Source organism: Microcaecilia unicolor, chromosome 2 (assembly GCF_901765095.1).
Source record: "Microcaecilia unicolor chromosome 2, aMicUni1.1, whole genome shotgun sequence".
Taxonomy (NCBI): domain Eukaryota; kingdom Metazoa; phylum Chordata; class Amphibia; order Gymnophiona; family Siphonopidae; genus Microcaecilia; species Microcaecilia unicolor.
Genome location: NC_044032.1, coordinates 133,232,987 through 133,255,109, shown reverse-complemented (window position 1 = coordinate 133,255,109; position 22,123 = coordinate 133,232,987). Strand labels below are relative to the sequence as shown.

General features: G+C 42.3%; 1 protein-coding gene across 1 annotated transcript in view; it reads left to right on the top strand.

Annotated features, from left to right (window-relative positions):
• SSBP2 (single stranded DNA binding protein 2) overlaps positions 1-22,123 on the top strand; it is a 665,549-nt gene that overhangs the window by 502,661 nt on the left and 140,765 nt on the right. Inside the window, exons 8-9 of the mRNA XM_030193336.1 lie at positions 19,781-19,851; positions 21,146-21,237. Of these exons, the coding sequence (XP_030049196.1) occupies positions 19,781-19,851; positions 21,146-21,237 (163 nt within the window). The remainder of the gene's footprint in view (positions 1-19,780; positions 19,852-21,145; positions 21,238-22,123) is intronic.

Here is a 22,123-nt window from a genome sequence, read left to right as displayed (position 1 = left end):
AACGGGGGGTGCTTTAAGGAAACCCCGATCATAGAGTTCCTGACAAATAGCCCGTGCCTGTGTGGCGGGACTACATGGAACGAAACCCATCTGTCGTAATTGGGACAGGATAGGGTACTGTAGGGATTCAGTGGGCAAGGGACCAGTTTGGACATAAGAGTCCAAATGTAGTGGTGGAGGCGATGTTTGAGTTGTGTGCCCCATATGTGGGTAGGTAGTCGTTTGGGTGGTCATGTGTGAGGTCAATCCTGATCCTAGCCCAGGATAAATGGAGGTCTGGGCAGCCACGTCAATTTGACTGTTAGTAGGGTGCTGGATGGTGGCCGGAACCGATGGGTTCGGGACACAAGGATATTGCTCAATAATGGGTGGGGGTATCTCAATCTCATAGCCTCCAATAGTACGATATACATGAGGCGGTGGTGGGGTTAGCGTCTGGGTTGTTGCTAGCATCGTTGGAGCAGAGGTAACAGTGGGTAATTGGGCCGAAGTCAGGGCTACTGGTTGGGCCACCGGGATTGTTGAAGGGGTTAAAGGCGTCTGAGTTTGTACTGACCCCTGAGATATAGAAATTGAGTCTTTTTGTGATGAGGGAAGAGATAGATCAACTACACCGGCAATGTGTACGGTAGTAGGTGGGTCAAATTTTATAGGCGCGGGAGATATCGCAGGCAGCGAGGGTATCACTGTCTGGGATCCTTGAGGTAAGGGGATCTGTGTCTGAGATCCCTGAGAAATCTGTAGCTGAGGTTTATCACAATATCCTGGGGGTATTGGTGTATATCCCACTGCACATGGTAGAAGCTTGGTAGTACCTGCAGCATCATAAGGCGGAGGGGCCGTAGGTGTTATTGCCTCTTGGCAAGGGGCTTGATCGCAATCAGACTTCGCTAGGGCTCTGTCATGCTGGTTTTGTGCAATAAGTATAAATTTATTAATAGCAGCTAAATGCTTCTCCCTAGATTTTCCTGTTTTGTTGGATTCATTATAGCAGACCAAGGCTTGGAGCTTGCCCTGATCAAATGAGCCCTTTGTTGGCCATTCCAGTCCCGGGTCTTTGGCGGACCAAACGGTATGCCAGGTCTGACATAAACGGGACAGTTCTTTTTTATCAGCAGGAAAAAAGTTGAGAACTCTTTCCAGGGGGCTAGTGGAGGACTGAGTGGACATAATGGAATTAGGAATAAGGGGAAAGCAATCCACATAGGTGGAGGTGTGCAGTGTAAAATGGCAAATTAAATCTCAAGTTGGATCCTAGTTCAAAGAATTATAATAGGTACCTCTATAAATATATATATAAAAACGTGCAAAGGAAGATCATTCAAAGGAAAACATGCATCATGCGTATAGAAAACACCTTTATACTCACGCGTCTTCAAGAGCGTCCCAGTGGCGGAACCTAGAATATAAATTACTAATTGGCGGAAAGCCCTATGCTTTTGCCGCAGGTTAAGTAAACAGACAATTGAAGGTCGCAAAAGTGCAAAGAGAGTGTAAGAAAAATAGAGCAGAAGGTGATTAGTGTCAGCTATTATATATTTATACTACTCTATCCCAAATTAATAAAAACTACTCCCCAGAGTGTGCTTCTAAAGACAGGAATAAATCTCGGTTTCTACTGCCTGCCAAGAATTATTCCGGTTACAATTGGCCATGAGCTCCAGCCCATGATAGAGCCCCCAAAAAGGGACATTGCAAACACTCCCAAAAAACTCAAAAAAACCAGCGAATAAGGTCCTATGAGTTGAAGAGCAGCGGTCCAATAGATTTCCGCAGATTAGGAATCTTCTCTTTTACCACTAATCCCTCTAATGGACCTACAGTGGTTTGGAATGTTTCTCGTTTACAACAAAACACTGAAAAATTTATGGTGAGGAATTTTCTCTGTTGCCACTAACCCAACTAAAACATTGAAAGACTATGAATTTTCTCTGTTACAACTAGCCGTTCAAAAATATTGAATGCCCTAGTCAACCTGTATACAATCTCAACTAATGTCTTAGGCGTCCCTGTATTGCCACAGCGATCATCTATACAGGTAACCCATAGGTGGGCAATAATGCCGAAACCGCAGGCCATTCCGAAAATGGAATGGAAGTCTGCCCCTAATAAATAAGATGCCGTCATCCATTGAAGGATCCCCTTCAATGCATGTAAGTCCCAGACATCGGTATCAAAGTTAATTGCATGACACTAGTAGAATAAATTAAAAAAATAAATTTAAGAAATGAAGGGAAAAAGGAAAAAGGAAATAAGAAATATGGCATATTCCTAGAAAGAACCTCTGAAACCTAATCCAGAAGTAGCAAGGAAAAAAATTGTTTTAAAGGGAAAAGAACCAAGTAAGCTCTTCGGGTAAGGCACCTTAACTTTACAGTGTATACTAAGGTTGTCACACAGCAAACTATGAAAGGAAAGCTTGAAGGTGGTAGAGCAGAACAGGAAGGTATACGTAGCTTAATGTTTTCTTGTATGGCTGATAAGATTAGTGTTAAAAACATGTAAAGATTATAGATGAGCAGCGGACCAGCGCAGCCATCGCGGAAGTAAAAGGTATGAAGATTTGAGCACGAATATTTTTACAAGAAAAAGTCTGTATCTAATATGCCTTGGAAACCACGCTATACCCCTGTGTCATAGAACACAAGCACAATATGATATCATTTAAATAGAACAATAAAACAAAATATGCAACAGCCTTTCTAAAATACTGCTGGTTAAGCATTCAGCAAGAAATACATTATAGTGGACTATTAAGACATATATCTAGGAAGTAAGTAATATCATTTACAGTATAAGTCATGGGGGGGGGCCACTAGGACAAAGAAGGAGAGAGCCGGTTTTTAAAGGGGAAAGTCAAGTAATGTATGTTTGAAGGAAAGATACCCTTTTAATACTTTGTAAGCACATGGTGTAGCACAATAAGGTCTATCAAGCTGTCAATTGCAGCACAAAAATAAAGAAACCTGTCTCGGGGTTAAAATCATGACTCAGAGACAGAATGAGAAAGCCTTTGTTTAAGGGAGATGGAATGAAATAGAGAGCAACGCCCAAAAGTCAAAGCAGTATGAGCAGTGAATCTTGGGGAGTGGGAGATAACGTCCTAATAAAATGACACAAAAGAGGAGAAAAAAGTATGCCCTGATAAAAGGAGAATGCAGAGTAAGACTAAGATACAGTGAAAGCAAAGAAATACATCCGTACATTCTTACATGCTCAGAAGTGCACTTACAACGGACTTGGCAGCATGAGGCATGAAAAGATAAGTCATTTTACAATTATGGTGCCTGCTTAAGGAACCAATTTTGAGGGGAAACCGGAGTTGAAAGATACCTGTGTAAAAGACTGTTGTACCACTTCAGCATAGAACAGGGACAAAAACGAACGGAAAAGGGGGAAAAAAAAAATCACTTTCTTAGCTTTTAAAAGTGAACTGTAGAGCCTCCTCTGCCAAAGCAGTGCTGGACTGATAAGGCAGCTAAAGTGGGCAATCTTCCCAGATTCTCATGTCCTTGAGATAGTGAACTACAGCACTTGTTAGGGAAAACCTTTAAAAGCTACAGAAAGAAATGGCAGTTTCGGAAGCCTGGATAAGGATGTTAAAAAAAATGTGAGAAAAAGGGGTTTAGAACTTACAACTCTTCGAGCGAGTTTAAATAGATTTACAAAGGCAGATTCGAAGCCCAAGAGGGAGTATATATCAAATATGACAGTTACTAGTAATGTAATAAGCTTTGATCCGGAAAGAGAATCAAACCTCACACCACATGGGACTGAGAAGGAGAAAGAAAAGTTTTCTAGGAAATCCAAAAAAAAATGATTTCTGGTTTGCACAAGAAGCTAAAAAGGTGTCTGTAAGGTATTAAGTTACCCCAATTGGTACCGTGCGGGCCACACCCTTATAAATTTTACACGGACCGCAGACATATAGTGTAGGAGTCGGTAGAGCATCAGAGAGGAGGGCAGGGAGGATTATTTAGGCAGAAAAAGGGGGACAAGAACAAAATGTTGTGGAAGAAGGGATTCAGATTGGACTTAAGGAAAGAAAAATGGCTATGGGGTGGGGTGAGAGCACAGGACTGAACAGCTGTGAAAAAGAGCAATCAGTTGAACTACGCAGTAAATAATAAAGATTTTGACAGGTGGAAATGAGAAATAAGAAAAGCAGAGACGGAACAGTATAGTTCGCACAAAAATACAATTCAGACAGAGTGCAAAGACACACACAAAGATACAAAAGGAAAAGGAACGGAATAAGAGATACTACGCAGTTATTCATGCTGCACTATGAAAAAGAGCCGAGAAAAGTGTGGCTGTTAGGGGGAAAGCATAGTGCAGAAGACTGAAAGAATACTTAGAGAGATAAGGGGAAAAACAGCAATTGGACGACGGCAATCAGCTACAAAGTTGAACACCGTAATTACTGTTTTCAGCAAAAAAGAAAGTTGTAGGAAGTCCAATAGAAAGAATGAGGAGGAATAGAGTCGCACACACAGAGTGAAGGCAATAGCAGATGTGAAAAGGTGGGGGCTGTCAGTTTTGAGGAGTGGTTATAAGAACAGAGAAACCAGAAGGATTTTAGAGGAGAGCAATCTGAAAGCGTGCTGTTCTCCTAGAGTAAAGGAAATTCCCCCGATACGGGAACATCAAAGAAACTGTACAGAAAAGAAAAGAGCAGGAATAAGACCCAGGGGACTAATAGGAAGAGGTAGGTAGAAGAAGTTAGGATGAAGGAGAACAGGAAAAGGTATTGGGGAGGAAAATAAGGTCGACAGAAGAAGAAAGAACAGAATACATAGTGAGAACAAGGGGACAGGGATTTGAAAAGGAGGGATTAAGACAGAACACAGGGTGGGATGTGAAACAGAAAATGCGCAATCTCTAAGGATTGTTAAGCGAGAATTGCTAGCATAAAGACCAATCCAAAGATTTTGAACATTGAAATAAACTTACAGCAAAACCCAAATCGCAGTCGCCTGGATTCGTTGTTATGCACCATTCACACAACAAGCACAGTCTTGCGCACATCACGCAAATCAAAGAGATAGACAGGATAGGAGAAAGAAAAGAGGGTGAGAAAAAACAGAACAGAATATTGAAAGACAGTGCAGCGCAGGGCAGCAAGACGTTCAGGGAAGAAAGTAAAAAGACGGAAAAATAGAAGAGTATTTAAAGTAGGGGTGAGAACGGACAGAACATTAGTGCCCCTCTAATGGGCAATGTCCGTGTGAGGCAGAAGGACAGAAAGTAGCGGTAGGGAGAGGCAGGTGAGTATGAGAGAAACAAGAGAGAAGGAAAATAAAGTGACAGAGAGAAACAGAGAACATTTGAACGCACAAAAGGAAGTATCCCCTCTTGCGTTCAAAAGAAGATGAAGAAGGTCAGCGAGTACTGTCAGCGTTCGGGGCTCACCCTTTTCTAATAATACTCAACATTCTGTTCGCCTTCTTAGCTGCCGCAGCACATTGAGCTAAAGATTTCAACGTCCTATCCACAATGACTCCCAGATCCCTTTCTCGGTCTGTAACTCCTAACGCGGAACCTTGCATAACATAGCTGTAATTCGGGTTCCTCCTTCCCACATGCATCACTTTGCACTTGTCAACATTGAACTTCATCTGCCATTTGGACGCCCAATTCCCCAGTCTCATGAGGTCTTGTAATTTTTCACACTCCTCCCCCGACGAGACGACCATGGATAATTTTGTGTCATCTGCGAATTTAATTACCTCACTAGTTACTCCCATCTCGAGGTCATTTATAAATATGTTAAAAAGCAGCGGTCCCAGCACAGACCCCTGAGGGACCCCACTAACCACCCTTCTCCATCGAGAATAAGGAAACCCTCACTGTTAATTAGTGAGGGTGATAACATTGGCTGAGAGAGAAGCAGCCAAGTTAGATTGATGAGGGGTGGGGGGGAGGGGAAAAGAGAGGGTAGTGGGGTGAATTAATTGGAGGCTGGCAGGGCAGCAACAAAGGGAAAGAAAAGGGGATTGGTTGAAGGAAAAGGAATTGGATTGGTTAGGAAGGAAAGGATAGGATAGGAGGAATTTGGCGCTGGAAAGGATAGTTAGTTAGGTAGGAGAGGGGGAGGGTGGTTGGAAGGTAGTTGAAGGAATTTTGAAGGAATTTTGAAGGTTTTTAAAAGAAAAATGGAAGAAATTTGTGCTTACCTGAGGTGGGACTGTAAGAGGCTTGGTAATTCAATGGATTAGCGATTCGCGATGCCACTTCCGGTTTTGGTGAGGTGAAGTAAACGGAGGAATAGGGGAGGAGGTGTGTGGAAATAGATTGGGTTGGGGGTGTTTTTTATGTGTGGGGGGTGGTGAAACGACGGTTGCGTGAGTGTGTATCGGTGACGGTAATTTGAGGAGCGGCTATTCGCGTCACTTCCGGTTTCGCGGAGGTGAGGGGGAAAGAGAAACGGAGAACAGTGGGGGGGGTAATTGAAGTTTGGTGGTAATTTGTGTGGGGGAAAGCGGGTTTGAAGTTTGTTACAGTTGGGGAGGGAGACGGAGGAGCACGGAGGGTTGGAGAGAGGCACTTCCGGTTTCGGGAGGTGCAGGGGATATCGGGAGAAGTTGAAGGAGGAGTTTTTTAGGTGGGAGGTTTGTTTAAGTGGTGGGAAATTGCGGTTTTCATAACGGAGGGGTGACGGGTTTTTTATAGGGGGGAGGTGGGTGAGGACCAGTGTGGGAGTGGATGATTCGGTGGGGACTGTGATATTGGTGGGGCTGGAGGGTTTTGGAACTGTCATTGAGGTGTTTTACAGTGTGTGATGTCAGTGTTAAACTTGGGGTGAATTGGGCTGTGGTTGTGGGAAGGAAGTTGGGGATATATTAGGTTAATTATAGAGGGTGTTTGGTTGGTGATTTTGACTGGGGGTGTTTGGGGAGTGAGTGGCGTGGGAAATTACATTTATTTTAAAAAAAAAAAGCAGTGTAGATGGGGCCAAAGAAGAGTGGGAAAGGTGGGGGAAAAGTGAGTGCCAAGAAAAAACATGGTATGAGTACGTCTGAAGGGGGGACAACAGGGAGGGGGGTGGTAGATATGGGGAGCTCTGTGTATGGGGCAGAGGGTGTGAGCAGTGGACATGGTGTTGAAATGGGGTGTCAGGTGGGATGGCACATGGAGCAGGAAAGGGGTCAAAGGATGGAAGTTGGTGCTACAACTGGTGACATGGCACATGGCATGCAGAGGCGAGTTGATGTTCCGGTGCAGAATGTTGCTGTGGAAGATCCATTAGAGGGGCCTTCCTTTGGGAGAGCAACGGGTGAGTTGATGGGAATGGGTGTAATGGAATGTAACAGGGTGAGGGAGGGGAGAGAAGTGCGGGAGGGTGCGAGAGAGCGGAGTAGTCGGGGTAAAGAGATGACAGGAAAAGGCTTGAGGAAGAGGTTGAGGAATAAAAAATTTTTGCGTAATTTGTGTCATGTTGTAAGGAGGTTGGATAGTGAAAAAAGGCGGAAGAGGGGTGAGAAAGGAGACCCGATGCAGGTTTGGGAGTCTTCAGATTCTTGGGATTCATCAGGGTCTTCGTCATCTTCTTCGGATGAAGTAGAAGTGGTTGGGGGGAATGTGGTCATGGGGATGGGGGATAATCCTATGGTAGGTACAGTTATGGGTTCCCGGCTGGGGCATACAGTATGTAATATTGCACCTTTAGACTGTTATATAACGTTAAAGTGGAAGCAGAGAATTTTAAAAGGGAAATATATACATTTATTTGCTCTGTTAGCACGAGATAGGGAGGGTAGTGCGGGGAAGGATGGGGGTAAAGAGGATGGAAAGAAGAAAAGAGGGAGAGTACCAAAGACAATTATGAATTGGATGTTAAGCTTTCATGTATTTGCCAGTGTTTTGGGAGCTCAAAAACCTGCTCTTTACCCGGGCTTATGGAGTTATTGTGATTTAATTTTGAGAGCTTATAAAATGTATGGCGGTTGGGCCTGGGTGAATTATGATGAGCAGTTTAGGCGGAGTTTGGCAAAGGATAAATCTGAGAATTGGGGTGTCCGAGATGTCGATTTGTGGATTGCTAATTTTACACCTGCTGTTAACCCCCCCTTTCGTGTGGGAGCCTCTGCCGGATTGCCCGGGTATGGTAGTGGCTCAATCGGAAATACCGGGGGAGTTGGCATGGGTCGAACAGGAGGTGTCTGGATGGGAGGAGGAGGAACTTTGGGGACAAGTGGATTGGTGGGAAAAGGAAGTTCCCCCGGGAATGCGTGTTTCCAATTTAATGCAGGTCGATGTAATAGGCCGGCTTGCAGATTCAGGCACTGTTGCAGTCTCTGTCAAGGATTCCATCCGGTATTTAAATGCCCAAGAGGAGGGTTGGGGGGTCGGGGAAGGTCGGGGCGTGGAGGAACTTCAAGTGCCCCCGGTTTGGGCTGGCAAGGCCCCTTCTCCTATTAACGTATCTGCTTTACAAAATTGGTTGGGTCGGTATCCGTGTGGTGGGGATGCGTATTTGTTGTGGATCGGTTTTGCAGAGGGTTTTCCGATTCCGTTTGAAGGACCGGTGTTGGATCATAAGTGTAAGAATGCTGTATCTGTGATTCAGCATGTGGAAGTGGTTAGGAAGAAGTTGAGGAAGGAATTGAGGCTTGGGCGGATAGCTGGTCCGTTTGCTGACCCACCAATTGAAAACTTAGTTGTATCTCCTTTGGGTGTGATACCGAAAAAAGAACCGGGTACATATCGGTTGATTCATAATTTGTCGTACCCGGAAGGTGGTGGTGTGAATAGTTTTATTGATCCAGAGTTGTGTTCTGTGGGATATGCAAGTTTTGAGCAAGCTGTGGATCTGTTGAGGAAATTGGGAAAAGGTGCATTAATGGGAAAAGCTGATATTGAGGCGGCATTCCGTTTATTACCGGTGCACCCTTCAGCATTTAGGTTGTTAGGATTCCAATTTGAGGGAAAATTTTATTTTGATAAATGTATGCCGATGGGGTGTTCAATTTCTTGTACTTATTTTGAAGCATTTGCGACATTTTTACATTGGGTAGTAGAACAAGTTAGTGGTTGGGATTCTATAGTGCATTATTTGGACGATTTTCTGTTTGGAGGTCCAGAGAATTCGTTACAGTGTGCTGCCTTGATGTCGGCGTTTAGAACTGTAGCGATGGAGTTAGGTGTTCCTTTGGCTTTGGAAAAAAGTGAGGGCCCTGTTACTGCATTGGTGTTTTTGGGGATAGAGTTAGATTCTGTGAAGATGGAGTCTAGACTGCCTAGAGTGAAGATTGAGGCTTTGCGTCAGGAGATTGATAGAGTGTGCAACAAGAAAAAGGTGACGTTGAAGGAAATTCAGTCGTTGCTGGGTCATTTTAATTTTGCAACGCGGGTGATCCCTATGGGACGAGTCTTTTCAAGACGGTTAGCACTGTTAACGGTAGGTTTGCGAAGGAGGCACTTTCGAGTGCGTTTAACAGAGGCAGTACAAGCAGATTTGCAGATCTGGAGGACATTTTTGTCAGTGTTTAATGGCATTTGTGTGTGGCAAGAGGTATTGGTGTCCAATGTGGATTTGCAATTATTCACCGATGCGTCAGGAGAGATTGGTTTTGGTATTTATTTTGGAGGTGCATGGTGTGCAGAAGAGTGGCCTCAATGGTGGAAAGAGAGGGGTTTGTGTAGGAACATAGCGTTGTTGGAATTATTTCCAATTTGGGTGGCTTTGTTCCTATGGGAAAGGAGGTTGTGTAATAGGAGGATTGCATTTTATTCTGATAATATGTCAGTTGTATGGGCAATCAATAAACAGTATTCGCGCTGTCCAATGTTAGTAGAGCTGTTGCGATTAATTGTGCTGAAATGTTTGCAGTTACATTTATGGCTAACAGCTAGACATGTGCCTGGAGTTTGTAATGAGATTGCTGATGCCTTGTCTCGTTTGCAGTTACATCGTTTCAGAGCTTTGGCCCCATCAGCAGATTGGGAGCCTACAAGGATATCCGAAGATTTGTGGGTCAATTTTCAGGAGATTGTGAGGCGCTGTTGATGAGAGCATTAGCTCAGAATACTTGGAAGGCTTATGGAGTTGGATGGCGGCGATTCTTAACTTTCCTAGAAGATAAAGATTGGGACTTGGTTTTTCCGATTGGTGAGGAGAGAGTGGTCCGACTTATTGCTTTTGCAGTGGAGAAAAAATGGTCGTTTGGGATGGTGTCCCAGATGATGGCTGCAATAGCATTTGTGTCAAAGTTGCTGGGTTGGGCAGATCCAGCTGGGACATATTTGATTCGTAAGTTATTGTGTGGTTTTTCTAGAGATCAAGGAAAATCACGGATAGAGAAGGTGAGACGGCCCCTTTTTTATGCACAAGTAGTGCAATTGTGTCAGGTGTTACCAAAGATTTGTTTTACGGCCTATGAGACACTGCTATTTCAGGTGGCTTTTGTGGTGGCATTCTTTGCAGCTTGCAGGATTGGGGAATTGGTAGTTTCCTCGAAGCGAGCGCTGGAGGATGAAGGTTTGAAGAGAGGGGAGGTGATGGTGGAAAAGGGGGTTTTGCGTTTATATTTGCGCAAATCAAAAACTGATCAGGAGGGAAAAGGCACGTGGATTACTCTGCGTGCGGTTAAGAGTTTGGAATTTTGTCCAGTTCAATGTGCAGTGGTTTATAATGGGGTAAGGCCGGCTGGTGGGGAAGTGTGGTTGGTGCATAAGAATGGAATGCCTTTGACTAGGTACCAATTTGCAGCGGTGCTGAAAAAAGGCTTAAGGTTTATGGGTTTAGAGCCCAAGGATTATGGCACACATTCTTTTCGAATTGGTGCGGCTTCAAATGCAGCCCAGGAAGGGGGTTCGGTGGAGTTAATTCAGCGTGTGGGGAGATGGCGTTCGAACAGATATAAAGGATATATTCGGGAAAAGAAATTGAATATGTCACATTAAATTGTTCTAGTTTCTTTTGCAGATGTATTGCCTCCGGACATATGCGTGTGGATTTGTGGCCATTCATTTGTCTTTTGGGCTCACAAGCATGCTCGAGAATCCAAGTGGGGAGCCAACCTCGGACTGGTAGAATATGGTATTCGAATCCGCTGGTTGGCCATTCGAGGAATGACATGGAAGCAACTTCTACCGGCCTTACTGCAAGCTCGGAGATTTTCATCACCAGTTTTGATATGTATTCATTTGGGGGGTAATGATCTTTGTCATGTTAAAGGAGTTGATTTAATTCGTTTAATGAAAACGGAATTATTGGAGGTGATGGGTTATTTTCCTGAGGCTATAATTGTGTGGTCACACATTATTCCAAGAAGAGTGTGGAAAGGGGCAATTAATCCAAAAGGTATTGAGCGATTGAGGCGTAGGGTGAATGGGGAAGTGTCTAAATTTATGGGGAGAATAGGGGGTTTGGTCCTAGGGCATGAGTTAATTTCTTCGGATTGTGCAGGTCTTTATAGGTCGGATGGAGTTCATCTGTCCGATATTGGGATTGATATCTTTTTAAGTACAATCCAAGATTTGTTGGAGGATTGTTTAGTGAAAAATTTGGCGGCAGCTGGTTTTGTGGGGAGCGGTGACAAGATATAGTCTGTCACCGCTTGTGGCCTGGATGAAGGGTGCTACAGGCACCAGAAGCGGTTAAAATGAATATTGTGAAAGTTATTAAATGGAAAAGAACTCATGGGCGGAACCGCCATGAGTAAGATGTGGCTTGACGGCACCGTAAGTCACATGGGGGGATGGGGGTAAGGTGGGGAAGGTAAGCCAGTTTCGTGACCGAATGGCTTAACAGTATTAAACCGCTATATGAATTTAACCGAGATATTGAGTGATATGTTACTAAGTGGTTGTTAAGTGAATTGAGTTATTTATGATTATTTGAAATAAAGCTGCAGCCAAATTTTATTCCAAAGAAAATATTGTTTGGTATTATTTATAATTAAGCATTTATTAAGGCTTGCTGAGGTGCGAATGTCAATGTTAGGAAACCCTCACTGTTAATTAGTGAGGGTGATAACATTGGCTGAGAGAGAAGCAGCCAAGTTAGATTGATGAGGGGTGGGGGGGAGGGGAAAAGAGAGGGTAGTGGGGTGAATTAATTGGAGGCTGGCAGGGCAGCAACAAAGGGAAAGAAAAGGGGATTGGTTGAAGGAAAAGGAATTGGATTGGTTAGGAAGGAAGGATAGGATAGGAGGAATTTGGCGCTGGAAAGGATAGTTAGTTAGGTAGGAGAGGGGGAGGGTGGTTGGAAGGTAGTTGAAGGACCCGGCCCGGCCCACCCAGTTTTGTGGTGGGAGTTGGAATTTTGGGGGTTGAATTTTTGAGAAGTTTGGGAGGGGCATGGGGGAGTGGGGGGTAGTATTTGGGAGGATCGGTAGCAGCTTTTAATAAGAAAAAGGGTGCCTGGATGAAGGGTGCTACAGGCACCAGAAGCGGCTAAAATGAATATTATGAAAGTTATTAAATGGAAAAGAACTCATGGGCGGAACCGCCATGAGTAAGATGTGGCTTGACGGCACCGTAAGTCACATGGGGGGATGGGGGTAAGGTGGGGAAGGTAAGCCAGTTTCGTGACCGAATGGCTTAACAGTATTAAACCGCTATATGAATTTAACCGAGATATTGAGTGATATGTTACTAAGTGGTTGTTAAGTGAATTGAGTTATTTATGATTATTTGAAATAAAGCTGCAGCCAAATTTTATTCCAAAGAAAATATTGTTTGGTATTATTTATAATTAAGCATTTATTAAGGCTTGCTGAGGTGCGAATGTCAATGTTATGGCCATTTAACCCTACTGTCTGCTTCCTATCCTTTAACCAGCTCTTAATCCATAATAATACACTGCCTCCAATCCCATGACTCTCCAGTTTCCTTTGGAGTCTTTCATGCGGCACTTTGTCAAACGCCTTCTGAAAATCTAGATATACAATATCCACCGGCCACCCTCCAATCTTCCGGTACCACACCTGCTTTTAGGGATAAATTGCATATTACTAACAGTAGCTCCACAAGATCATTTTTCAGCTCTATTAATACTCTGGGATGAATACCATCCGGTCCCGGTGATTTACTACTTTTCAGTTTGCAGAACTGCCCCATTACATCCTCCAAGTTTACAGTGAAATCATTTAGTCTTTCTGACTCGTCCGCTTCAAATACCTTTTCCGGCACCGGTATCCCTCCCAAATCTTCCTCGGTGAAGACCGAAGCAAAGAATTCATTCAGTTTCTCCGCTACGGCTTTGTCTTCCCTGATCGCCCCTTTAACACCACAGTCGTCCAGCGGCCCTACCGATTCTTTAGCCGGCTTCCTGCTTTTAATATACCTAAAAAAAAAGTTTGCTATGCGTTTTCGCTTCTAACGCTAACTTTTTTTCAAAGTCCTTATTAGCCCTCCTTATCTCCTTTTTGCATTCGGTTTGACATTCCTTATGTTTTATCTTATTGTCTTCAGTCTGTTCCCTTCTCCATTTTCTGAAGGATTGTTTTTTGGCTCTAATAGCTTTCTTTACCTTACCGTTTAGCCACGCCGGCTGACGTTTGGTCTTTTTTCCCCTCTTTTTCTAATACGCGGAATATATTTGTCCTGTACTTCTAGAATGGTGTTTTTGAACAGCATCCACGCCTGATTCAAGTTTTTTACCCTTTCAGCTGCTCCCTTTAGTCTTTTTTTCACCGTTCTTCTCATTTTATCGTAATCTCCTTTAAGTTAAACGCTAATGTATTTGATTTCCTGAGTTCACTTACTTCGCAGCCAATATCAAGACCAATCATATTATGATCACTGTTATCAAGCAGCCCTCGCACCGTTACCCCTGCACCAGATCATGAACTCCACTAATGATTAAGTCTAGTATTTTTCCTTCTCTTGTCGGCTCCTGAACCAGCTGTTCCATGAAGCCGTCCTTGATTTCATCAAGAAATTTCACCTCCCTTGCGTGTACTGATGTTTCATTCACCCAGTCTATATCCGGATAATTGAAGTCACCCATTAATATTACATTTCCCTTTTTATTCGCTTCCCTAATTTCCCTTGTCATTGCTGCGTCAATCTGCACGTCTTGGTCAGGCGGACGGTAGTACACTCCTATCATAATGGACCTGGGGGTGGAAAGGTTGGAGGGAGGAAGAGAGCGATAGTGGATCTGTGGGTGGAGCGGGAAAAGGAAGGGAGGGAGAAAGAAGTGTTGGATTTTGGGGGGATGGGAGGGAAGAGAGAGAGAGAGATAATAGACTTGGGGGTGGAGGTGAAAGAGGGAGAGATGCTGGACAGTGGGAAGGAGGGAGGGAAGAGAGGGAGAGATGTTGAACCTGGGAGTTGGAGAGAGGGAAATATTGGTTCTTCAATCATGCAATTAATCACATGATTAAAATATTTTTAATCAAAATGCAGCCCTTGTTAAGACTTGTTAATTTATTGTTAATCCCAGTTATCTAATAGCACAAGTTAGTGGTAAAATAACACATCTTAACAGTAGTCATCCCCCCTTGATAACTCCCCCCCCCCCTTAATTACTAATAACTGGGGTTAACAGTAAAATAACATGTCTTAATAGTAGCCCACATTGATAATTACACCCCTAAATGTCATAATTATTTTAAAATGCATCAAAAAATAACACAGGAAGAAGAATTGTATAAACCACAAAATACTATTTGAAATTGCTGCAGAAGAAACGGATTAGTAAGAATAAGATGTTGGCCAGATGAATGGGTTGGAAGGACTCGTGCATCTCCTTATTCTGGCTCCTCTAGCAAAATTGTTAGATAGCTGGACCATTGATTTTCATTTTTTTGCAGATGACATCTCGCTTGTCATCTTCTTGAAAGACAACAAAGAAAATGTCATTTCTGATCTTAACAACAAACTTCAGATCATGACAGACTGGATGTGTGAGGATAACTTGATTTTGAATGTTGATAAATCGTCTACAATGTGGATTTCTCGCAATCATCATGTTTTACATGTACTTTCTGAGATCTGTGGAAAATCTCTCTCATTGTTACAGGATTTAGTAGCTCTAAGTTTCTGTTGTGATAGTGCATTAAGATTTAATTTACAAATTGAAAATGTTGTGAGATCTTGCTTTTTTTCATCTTCTGATGATACGTCAACTAAAACCTGTTTTAACCAAATGCAGCTTACTGAAGATAGTGCATGCCTTGATCACTAGTAGGCTGGACTTTTGTAATTCTCTTTTCAATGTTTTAAGTAAAACACAAGCCTACACAGATTAGTTAGTACTAAATACTGTGGCTAGTATAATAACTGGAAGTAAGAGGTATGATTATATTACACCTGTTTACCTTTCAAATAAGCTGATAAAGTATATACCTCAGAGGACATTGCGTTCTTCTCAAAAAGTGTTTCAGTACTGTTTTAATTAAGAATTTGTATTGCTTTGATGTATTTTGTGGGGGGATGGTAGACTACATTATGTTTGTTTGTTTTTTAAAACACTTTAACACGTTGTACAAAGCAGTATATAAAATTAATAAATCCAGTCCAAATGATAGGGATTTAGCACACCTTCGCTAGTCTGCCGTTAGGGCAGGATATAGTACTGATGCGGTGTTGGTATCTGTTCTTAGTGACCTGCATGGGAACTAGGAGTGTGGTGATATTACTTTAGCGATGTCATTAGACTTGGCCTCAGCATTTGATATGGTTGATCATGGTTTACATCTTTCACCTTTGGATTTTATTGGGATTAGTAGAATGGGGTTGCAGTGGTTTAAATCATTTTTGACTGCTCGAACCTTTACAGTATCTCAAACTGAGTTAAAGTAAAGGATTATTTTTCCTTGGATTTTGGCGTTCCACAAGGGTCTGTCCTATCCCCAGTCTTGTTTAATATTTTCTAAAGTCCCTTAATCAGTTTGATTCAGAGCTTTGGTATTAGTATTTATTGTTTTGCTGACAGTATTTTCTTTTTAGCCAAGACGTCTGCTTTAGTTCCTGAGTTTTCTGTTCTGCAAAAGTGCCTCAGTGTTGTACTAAATTGAATTGTTGGGTTCTTCATGTTGCAAAAACCACTGTGTGTTGGTTTGCAGGGCATTTATCCCTATGTTATTTGGGAGACCTGTGGTAGTTTTGGACTCTTTTTTTTTTTTTTTTTTTAAATACCTAGGTGTACTATTGGATTATAGTTTAACATTTGAGGATCATATTTCAATGAAAGTTAGGGAAGGGTTTTTATATGTTACGGAAACAGTACAGTAAAGAAGGTTTTGGATGAATTAGTACTTCATACATTGATTCATTCTCTTTTACTGTCACAATTAGACTCAGGTAATGTTATATATGCTGGCCTGCTTGCAACGAGTTCAAAGAGGCTTTGAAAGGTACAGAATGCAACTATACATATATATGCAGTGCATATTTGATAGCGTAATACCACTTTATATTCATTATCATTGGTTACCAATTCATGACAGGATATTATTTAAGTTGTTGGTGTTAGCTCATAAAGGGGTCCTTTTACTAAGCCGCTTAAGCGCCTACACGCGCCCAACACGTCAGTTCTGAGTTACCGTCCGGCTACCGTGTGGCCTGGGCAGTAATTTCATTTTCATGCACATCCATGACGTGCGACGGAAAATATTTTTATTGTCTGGCACGCGGGCAGTAATTGGCATTTGAACGTGTGTTGACCATTACTTCCCGGTTAACGCGTGAAACTTTACCACTAAGTCAATGACTGGCAGTAAAGTATCAAACCCCAAATTTTCATTTTGCCACATGTCCAAAAAGACATTTTTTTCCAAAACACACGTCTGCACTACCGCAGGCCATTTTTCAGCGCACCTTAGTAAAAGGACCCCAAAGCTTTTTATGATCATGTTCCCCTTTATTTTGGTTTTTATGACAATCCCTTATGCTCCTGGGAGATCTTTGCAATCCAAAAATGATTGCTATATGACTCTCTCGTCAGTGACTGGGGCGCACTGGGAGATTACCGGGTGGGGGGGTGGAAGGTGGAATTTAGTTGTGGAACAAACTTCCGAGTCAAATTCGATTTGAATACTCCCATATTAAATTTAAGAAGCTGTTAGACATATTTTTTTGTCCAAGCTTTTGGGGTCTCACTGTCTAAGGAGGGTGGTTGTTGACTTCATTTTGCAAGGCAATTTAAGGGTATTTTAAAAGGCATTTGTGAAAAGTTGTTTAATTGGAGTAATGGGGGGGGGTGATTGTGGCTTGAATATTTATTTATTTATGACATTTATATCCCAAATTATCTCAAATAGGATTCATTCAATGTGGCTCACAATATAGCAAAAGTAGAACTGACAAGGCGTCCCGATTATATACAGCAAAGTATACAGTATATATACACATACTAATAACAGCATAACATGAAATCCTGATCATATAACATGTTTGTAATATATAATGTGAATATGGACAGAGTTGTTGTTATTGCAGGTTTAGTTAGAGGGTTAGTTGTTTCTATAGTTAGAGGTCAATCTTATCAAATGAGTTTTCAGTAATTTACAAAATATAAGAGTCTTCAGTTTGATGGAGTTGTTTGGGCAAAGAGTTCCATCTGGTTGTACTTTGGTATGAAAATCCAGCATTGTGGATAGTTTTATATTTGATTTTATTACATTGAGGGAAGTATAAAGAAAGTCTCGATGATTTTTTAGCATTATGTGTTGATAGCTCTAAGATTCTGCATGCAAACTGGTCATGAACCATAAATTATTTGGTGGGTGAATGCACATAATTTGAAAGTAATGCATATAAGATCACGCATTACTTTCAAATTATGTGCAGTTTGAGAAAAAATGGGGTCGCTTTGGAGTATCAGGTAGCTGTAAGCACAAGTTGTGCTGCTGTGTTTTGAGCAGTTTGTAATTTTCTGATTAGTGAGGTCTTAAGTCCTGCACAGATTGCATTGCAGTAATCAAATTTCGATAGTGGCAAGGATTGAGTTAATGATCTGAAAATTGTGTTTTGAAAATAAGGTCTTAATTTTTTTAGTTTCCATAATAATTTGATTACATTAGACACTAATGTGGATACTTGTGGTTCAAATGAGAGATGTTGATCAATTATTATTCCCAGGATTTTCAAATTATGTTTGGATGTTTTGTTGCCAATAGTAAAAGTAGAAGTAATTGGTTGGTGGGGGTTTGTTAGTATTAAGAATTTGGTTTTCTCTCCAAGTTTCAGTTTGAAATTGTTAACTCATTAGGTCTAGACCTGATTTTATATTGGTTAAGATTTCTTAGATATCTTTGTCAAAAAGTGACATTTGTGCTTAGATCTTTCCTAATTTTGTATTATCAATCTTTTAAGTTTTTTTTTTTGGGGGGGGGGGGGGGGGGAGTTACATTTTCCCTCTGACCTTATCTAAGCCTAGTGATGTATCAATGTGAATAAACTAAACCAAATTATACTAAATCTCTAGGAAGAGCCGGCAGTGTATTTATAGGGGTAATTTTGTAACTGTTAATCTACACTTGAGAGCAAATTAGGCACCTATGATATCTTCATAAGAAACAGCCAGAGAAGATCAGCAGGAACAAAAGATTAAAAGCAGTTATATGTATTTACACCTGCTCCACAGTTGATATAAATTTGTGCACATGGAGTACACATTTACATGTGTACATTGCCGCTCTGCCTGCACTCTACCCCACCTCCTCCCCCCAGAATGTGTCTGGTTTAGGTGGTTGCAGTGGCATAGCCAGACCTCGACGGGGGGGGGGGGGGGCAGAGCCCAAAGTGAGGGGGGCACATTTTGACCTGCCTCCCCACTGCACCTCCCTCCCCACTGCTGTCGCCGAATCATCATACCTTGGCTGGCGGGGGTCCCCAACCCCTGCCAGCTGAAGCATTTATCTCACTCTGGTCTCGCACTGCCTGCTCTGCTCTTCTCAGTTGCGCCATGCACACCCTTTTTAATGAAACTGAGCATGCGTGAAGTGTTGCTCATGCTCAGTTTCACTAAAACCAGTGTGCACAGTGTGACTGAGAAGAGCAGGACAAGGGCAGGCAATGCGGCGAGACCAGCATGGGGCAAATGCTTCAGCTGACGGGAGTTGGGGATCCTCACCAACCAAACCAGGGGCCCCAGAGACAATTTGGGGGGGTGCCAGGCCCCCCCATAGCTACCCCACTGGGTGGTTGTTATTAAATCCCGCACACGTATGTTAGCTGTTACACTATTATTCTATAAAGGAGAGTAGGCGCCTGCTTTCCTTTATAGATCAAGCTCTTACCAGGTGTCCTCCGGGCGTCTGTTTGTTGGCACCTGTTTAGAAATTGCCATCAATATGCCCTATCCTCTCAGAGAAAAGTGAGCTTTAACTTTACCAAGGCTCCCGAGATTCTGCTACACTAAGTGGATTTTATCCGTTGTTTCCAATATGTGGAATTTGATTATTTTGTTCGGATTTAGTTCATTCCTTGTTCAGTATTAGCTCAAAGTGAGCTATATTCAGGTATATTAGGTATCTACAGTCCTTTGGATATGTAAAGGCAGTTTATCATTATTCATGTGAACTGAGCAAGGACAGCAGCATTTACAGAGGATCAAGCAAAGTATCTGTACCTGGAATTTTTTAGGTCCATACTTATTTTTATTAGAGGCCAGCACACATTATGACAATTGCCACAAAACTTTGTACCATTATTATATCAGTCTCAGCACATGAAACTGAATCATCTCAGATAGATCCTCTCTAAGGAGTAAAGTACCTGAACTGTTTTTCTTTAAGTACTTTTGATTAGTTGTTTTCATTATAGTTTAGATAGGGCTTGCCTTGTGCTGGATTGGAACTTGTATACTCATTTTGTTTTTCAGGTCATCCAAACATAGGTGGACCAATGCAGAGAATGACTCCTCCACGAGGAATGGTTCCTATTGGACCACAGGTACAACACAAATCGTATTTCTCTATAATGCATTTGTTATCATATAGCTAGATAGACATGTGTATCCACTACAATTGCATTTTTTTTGTATTATAAACTGTCTGATTTTTCAAAAGAAATACAAACCTATTTTGTGCTTTACTGTCTTAACAGTGTGTTCCCCTATGAACACTGTTATTGTGTTAGGTTCATTACTACAGCTTTTAGATATTCAATCAACAGTAAATTTAAAAGCTCCTTTATTGCATGTGTAACCAAAATCCTTCAGGACTAAGGACCTTTGTACCAATTAAAAGGTTGGTCTGGTCAATAATGTCTTTAGGCCTCAGTGCTTACCAAACTATCTGTGGCCACAACTCCATTTATCAACCACAGACAAAATACACAGCCCCCAGCCCTACCCTGCTGTCTGTGCCATAGCTCCTGGCCTAGTTTAATCTGTGATGCTGCTGTTCTTGCTCACCTCCCAAGGAGTCTGCTCAGGCCTAGTTGTGTGCAGGGTCAATGAGGAATGTGTAAGTCAGTCAAATTCCTCGCCCCCCCCCCCCCCCCAAAGCTAGGTTGTGAGGTCAAATGCAGATTATATAACTCCATTTGGAGTCACAACCCACAGACTGGGAAGCACTGGTTTACCTAAATTGTAAGCCAGACATCTAGTAGTTATGACAAAGTGATTTTTCAATTGTGTAAACTCTTCATCCTTTCCCTCCTTCCTCCCCTAGACCTGATCCCTGTCTCCTTGCAGAATTCATAGCTGTAGTTAATGGGCTTGTAGTATCAGCAGGCAGAGAGTCTGGGGCCTGAGCCAGTGTAGGCTCATAGGTCCTGCCCCCACCACCAGGCGTCATGGAAGGAGGGTTTGTTTACACATGCTGGATATGTCACTACATTCAGTGTCTGCTGCTACTGCTGCCTGAGACATGAGCTCCTAAAACAGAAGAATAGGAATGGAATGATGATGGTTGGGGGGGGGGGGGGGGGTGGGATTTGATTTGGATGGCTATTTCTGAATTTAAATAACAATTTTTCAGACATTACTGTGGAGGCTTAAGATTGGAGAATCTATCATTTCTGCAAAATCTGTTTAAGGCCTTATTAATGTCAATAATAACTAATTAGCAGGAGTGTAAGAATGATGATTATTGTGACAGGAAGGGCAGGAATAAGAGTGAAAGTTCCAGTAGGGCATATTGTCTGAGGCGCTGTCCAGTCCTCTGTTGTGTGGGGAAAGTCATTAACCTGTTGTCCTTTCTTTCCCCCTCCTCTTTGGTTTTGTTTTTTTGTTTTGTGGTAGTCTGACCCTTGGTTATCATTGCAGAACTATGGAGGTGGAATGAGACCCCCCATGAACACTTTAGGTGGTCCTGGAATACCCGGAATGAACATGTAAGAAAAACGTTATATAATTATAGCTTTCTTCTGAACAAAGCTATTCCAATTTACAACAAAATCAGCTATCAGTTCAGTTGTGAGACATAAGAAGTATGGAAAAATGTCCTGATTAGCTGACCTTATCTGCTTTTTTTACCTTGAGTTTCCTATCTGGGTTAACCTCCATTGTGATTTTGGTAACACCCCAGTGAATTTACTAGAGGTGGCTTAACATGTCTGAGCCACCCCACACACATTTATTCTAGTTACAAGGAGCCAGGGTAGAATTGAATGAAGTGGGGGTGGGGAGGGGAGGGAAATGGAGGCAGGGGTTAGAGAGTGTTTGCTGCAGATTGGAGCAGCCTCCGAGTGGAAGAAAGCCGAGATATGTTTGGTGCTTATGGTGGAAACCTAGCACCAATCAGATCTTTGAAGGGAGTGGAAAGAATGGTAAGTTTTGGTGGGCTCAGAGTTTTTGTGAGGGAGCTCAAGAGTGGTAAGGCATCAACCCACCCACTCACCCTCTGGTGAGTTAGGCAGTTAATGGATGATAAAGTGGTTATGATATTACATTTACTTTTTTTTCGGGGTGGGGGGAATGAGAGGGGGTGTCGCAGCAAAATAGTTTTTCCATTCTCATTTAAAATGATTCATTGGGAATTGTAAGATGGGATAATGTGGATACTGTGTTGGGGGAGGGAGTTCCATGTGTGCCACCACCATGGATATGGGGAGGGGGTAGAGAATAGCATGATTTGGCAATACTTTGTGAGCATAAAAAATAAGCATAATTTGATAATAGTTAGGTTGTGACCAACTAACCTGGAATGACACGATGGTGATGGGGTATATGTTGAGAGGTTGGAGGATAGCTTGGAGAAGTAAAAATGGTTGTACCTTA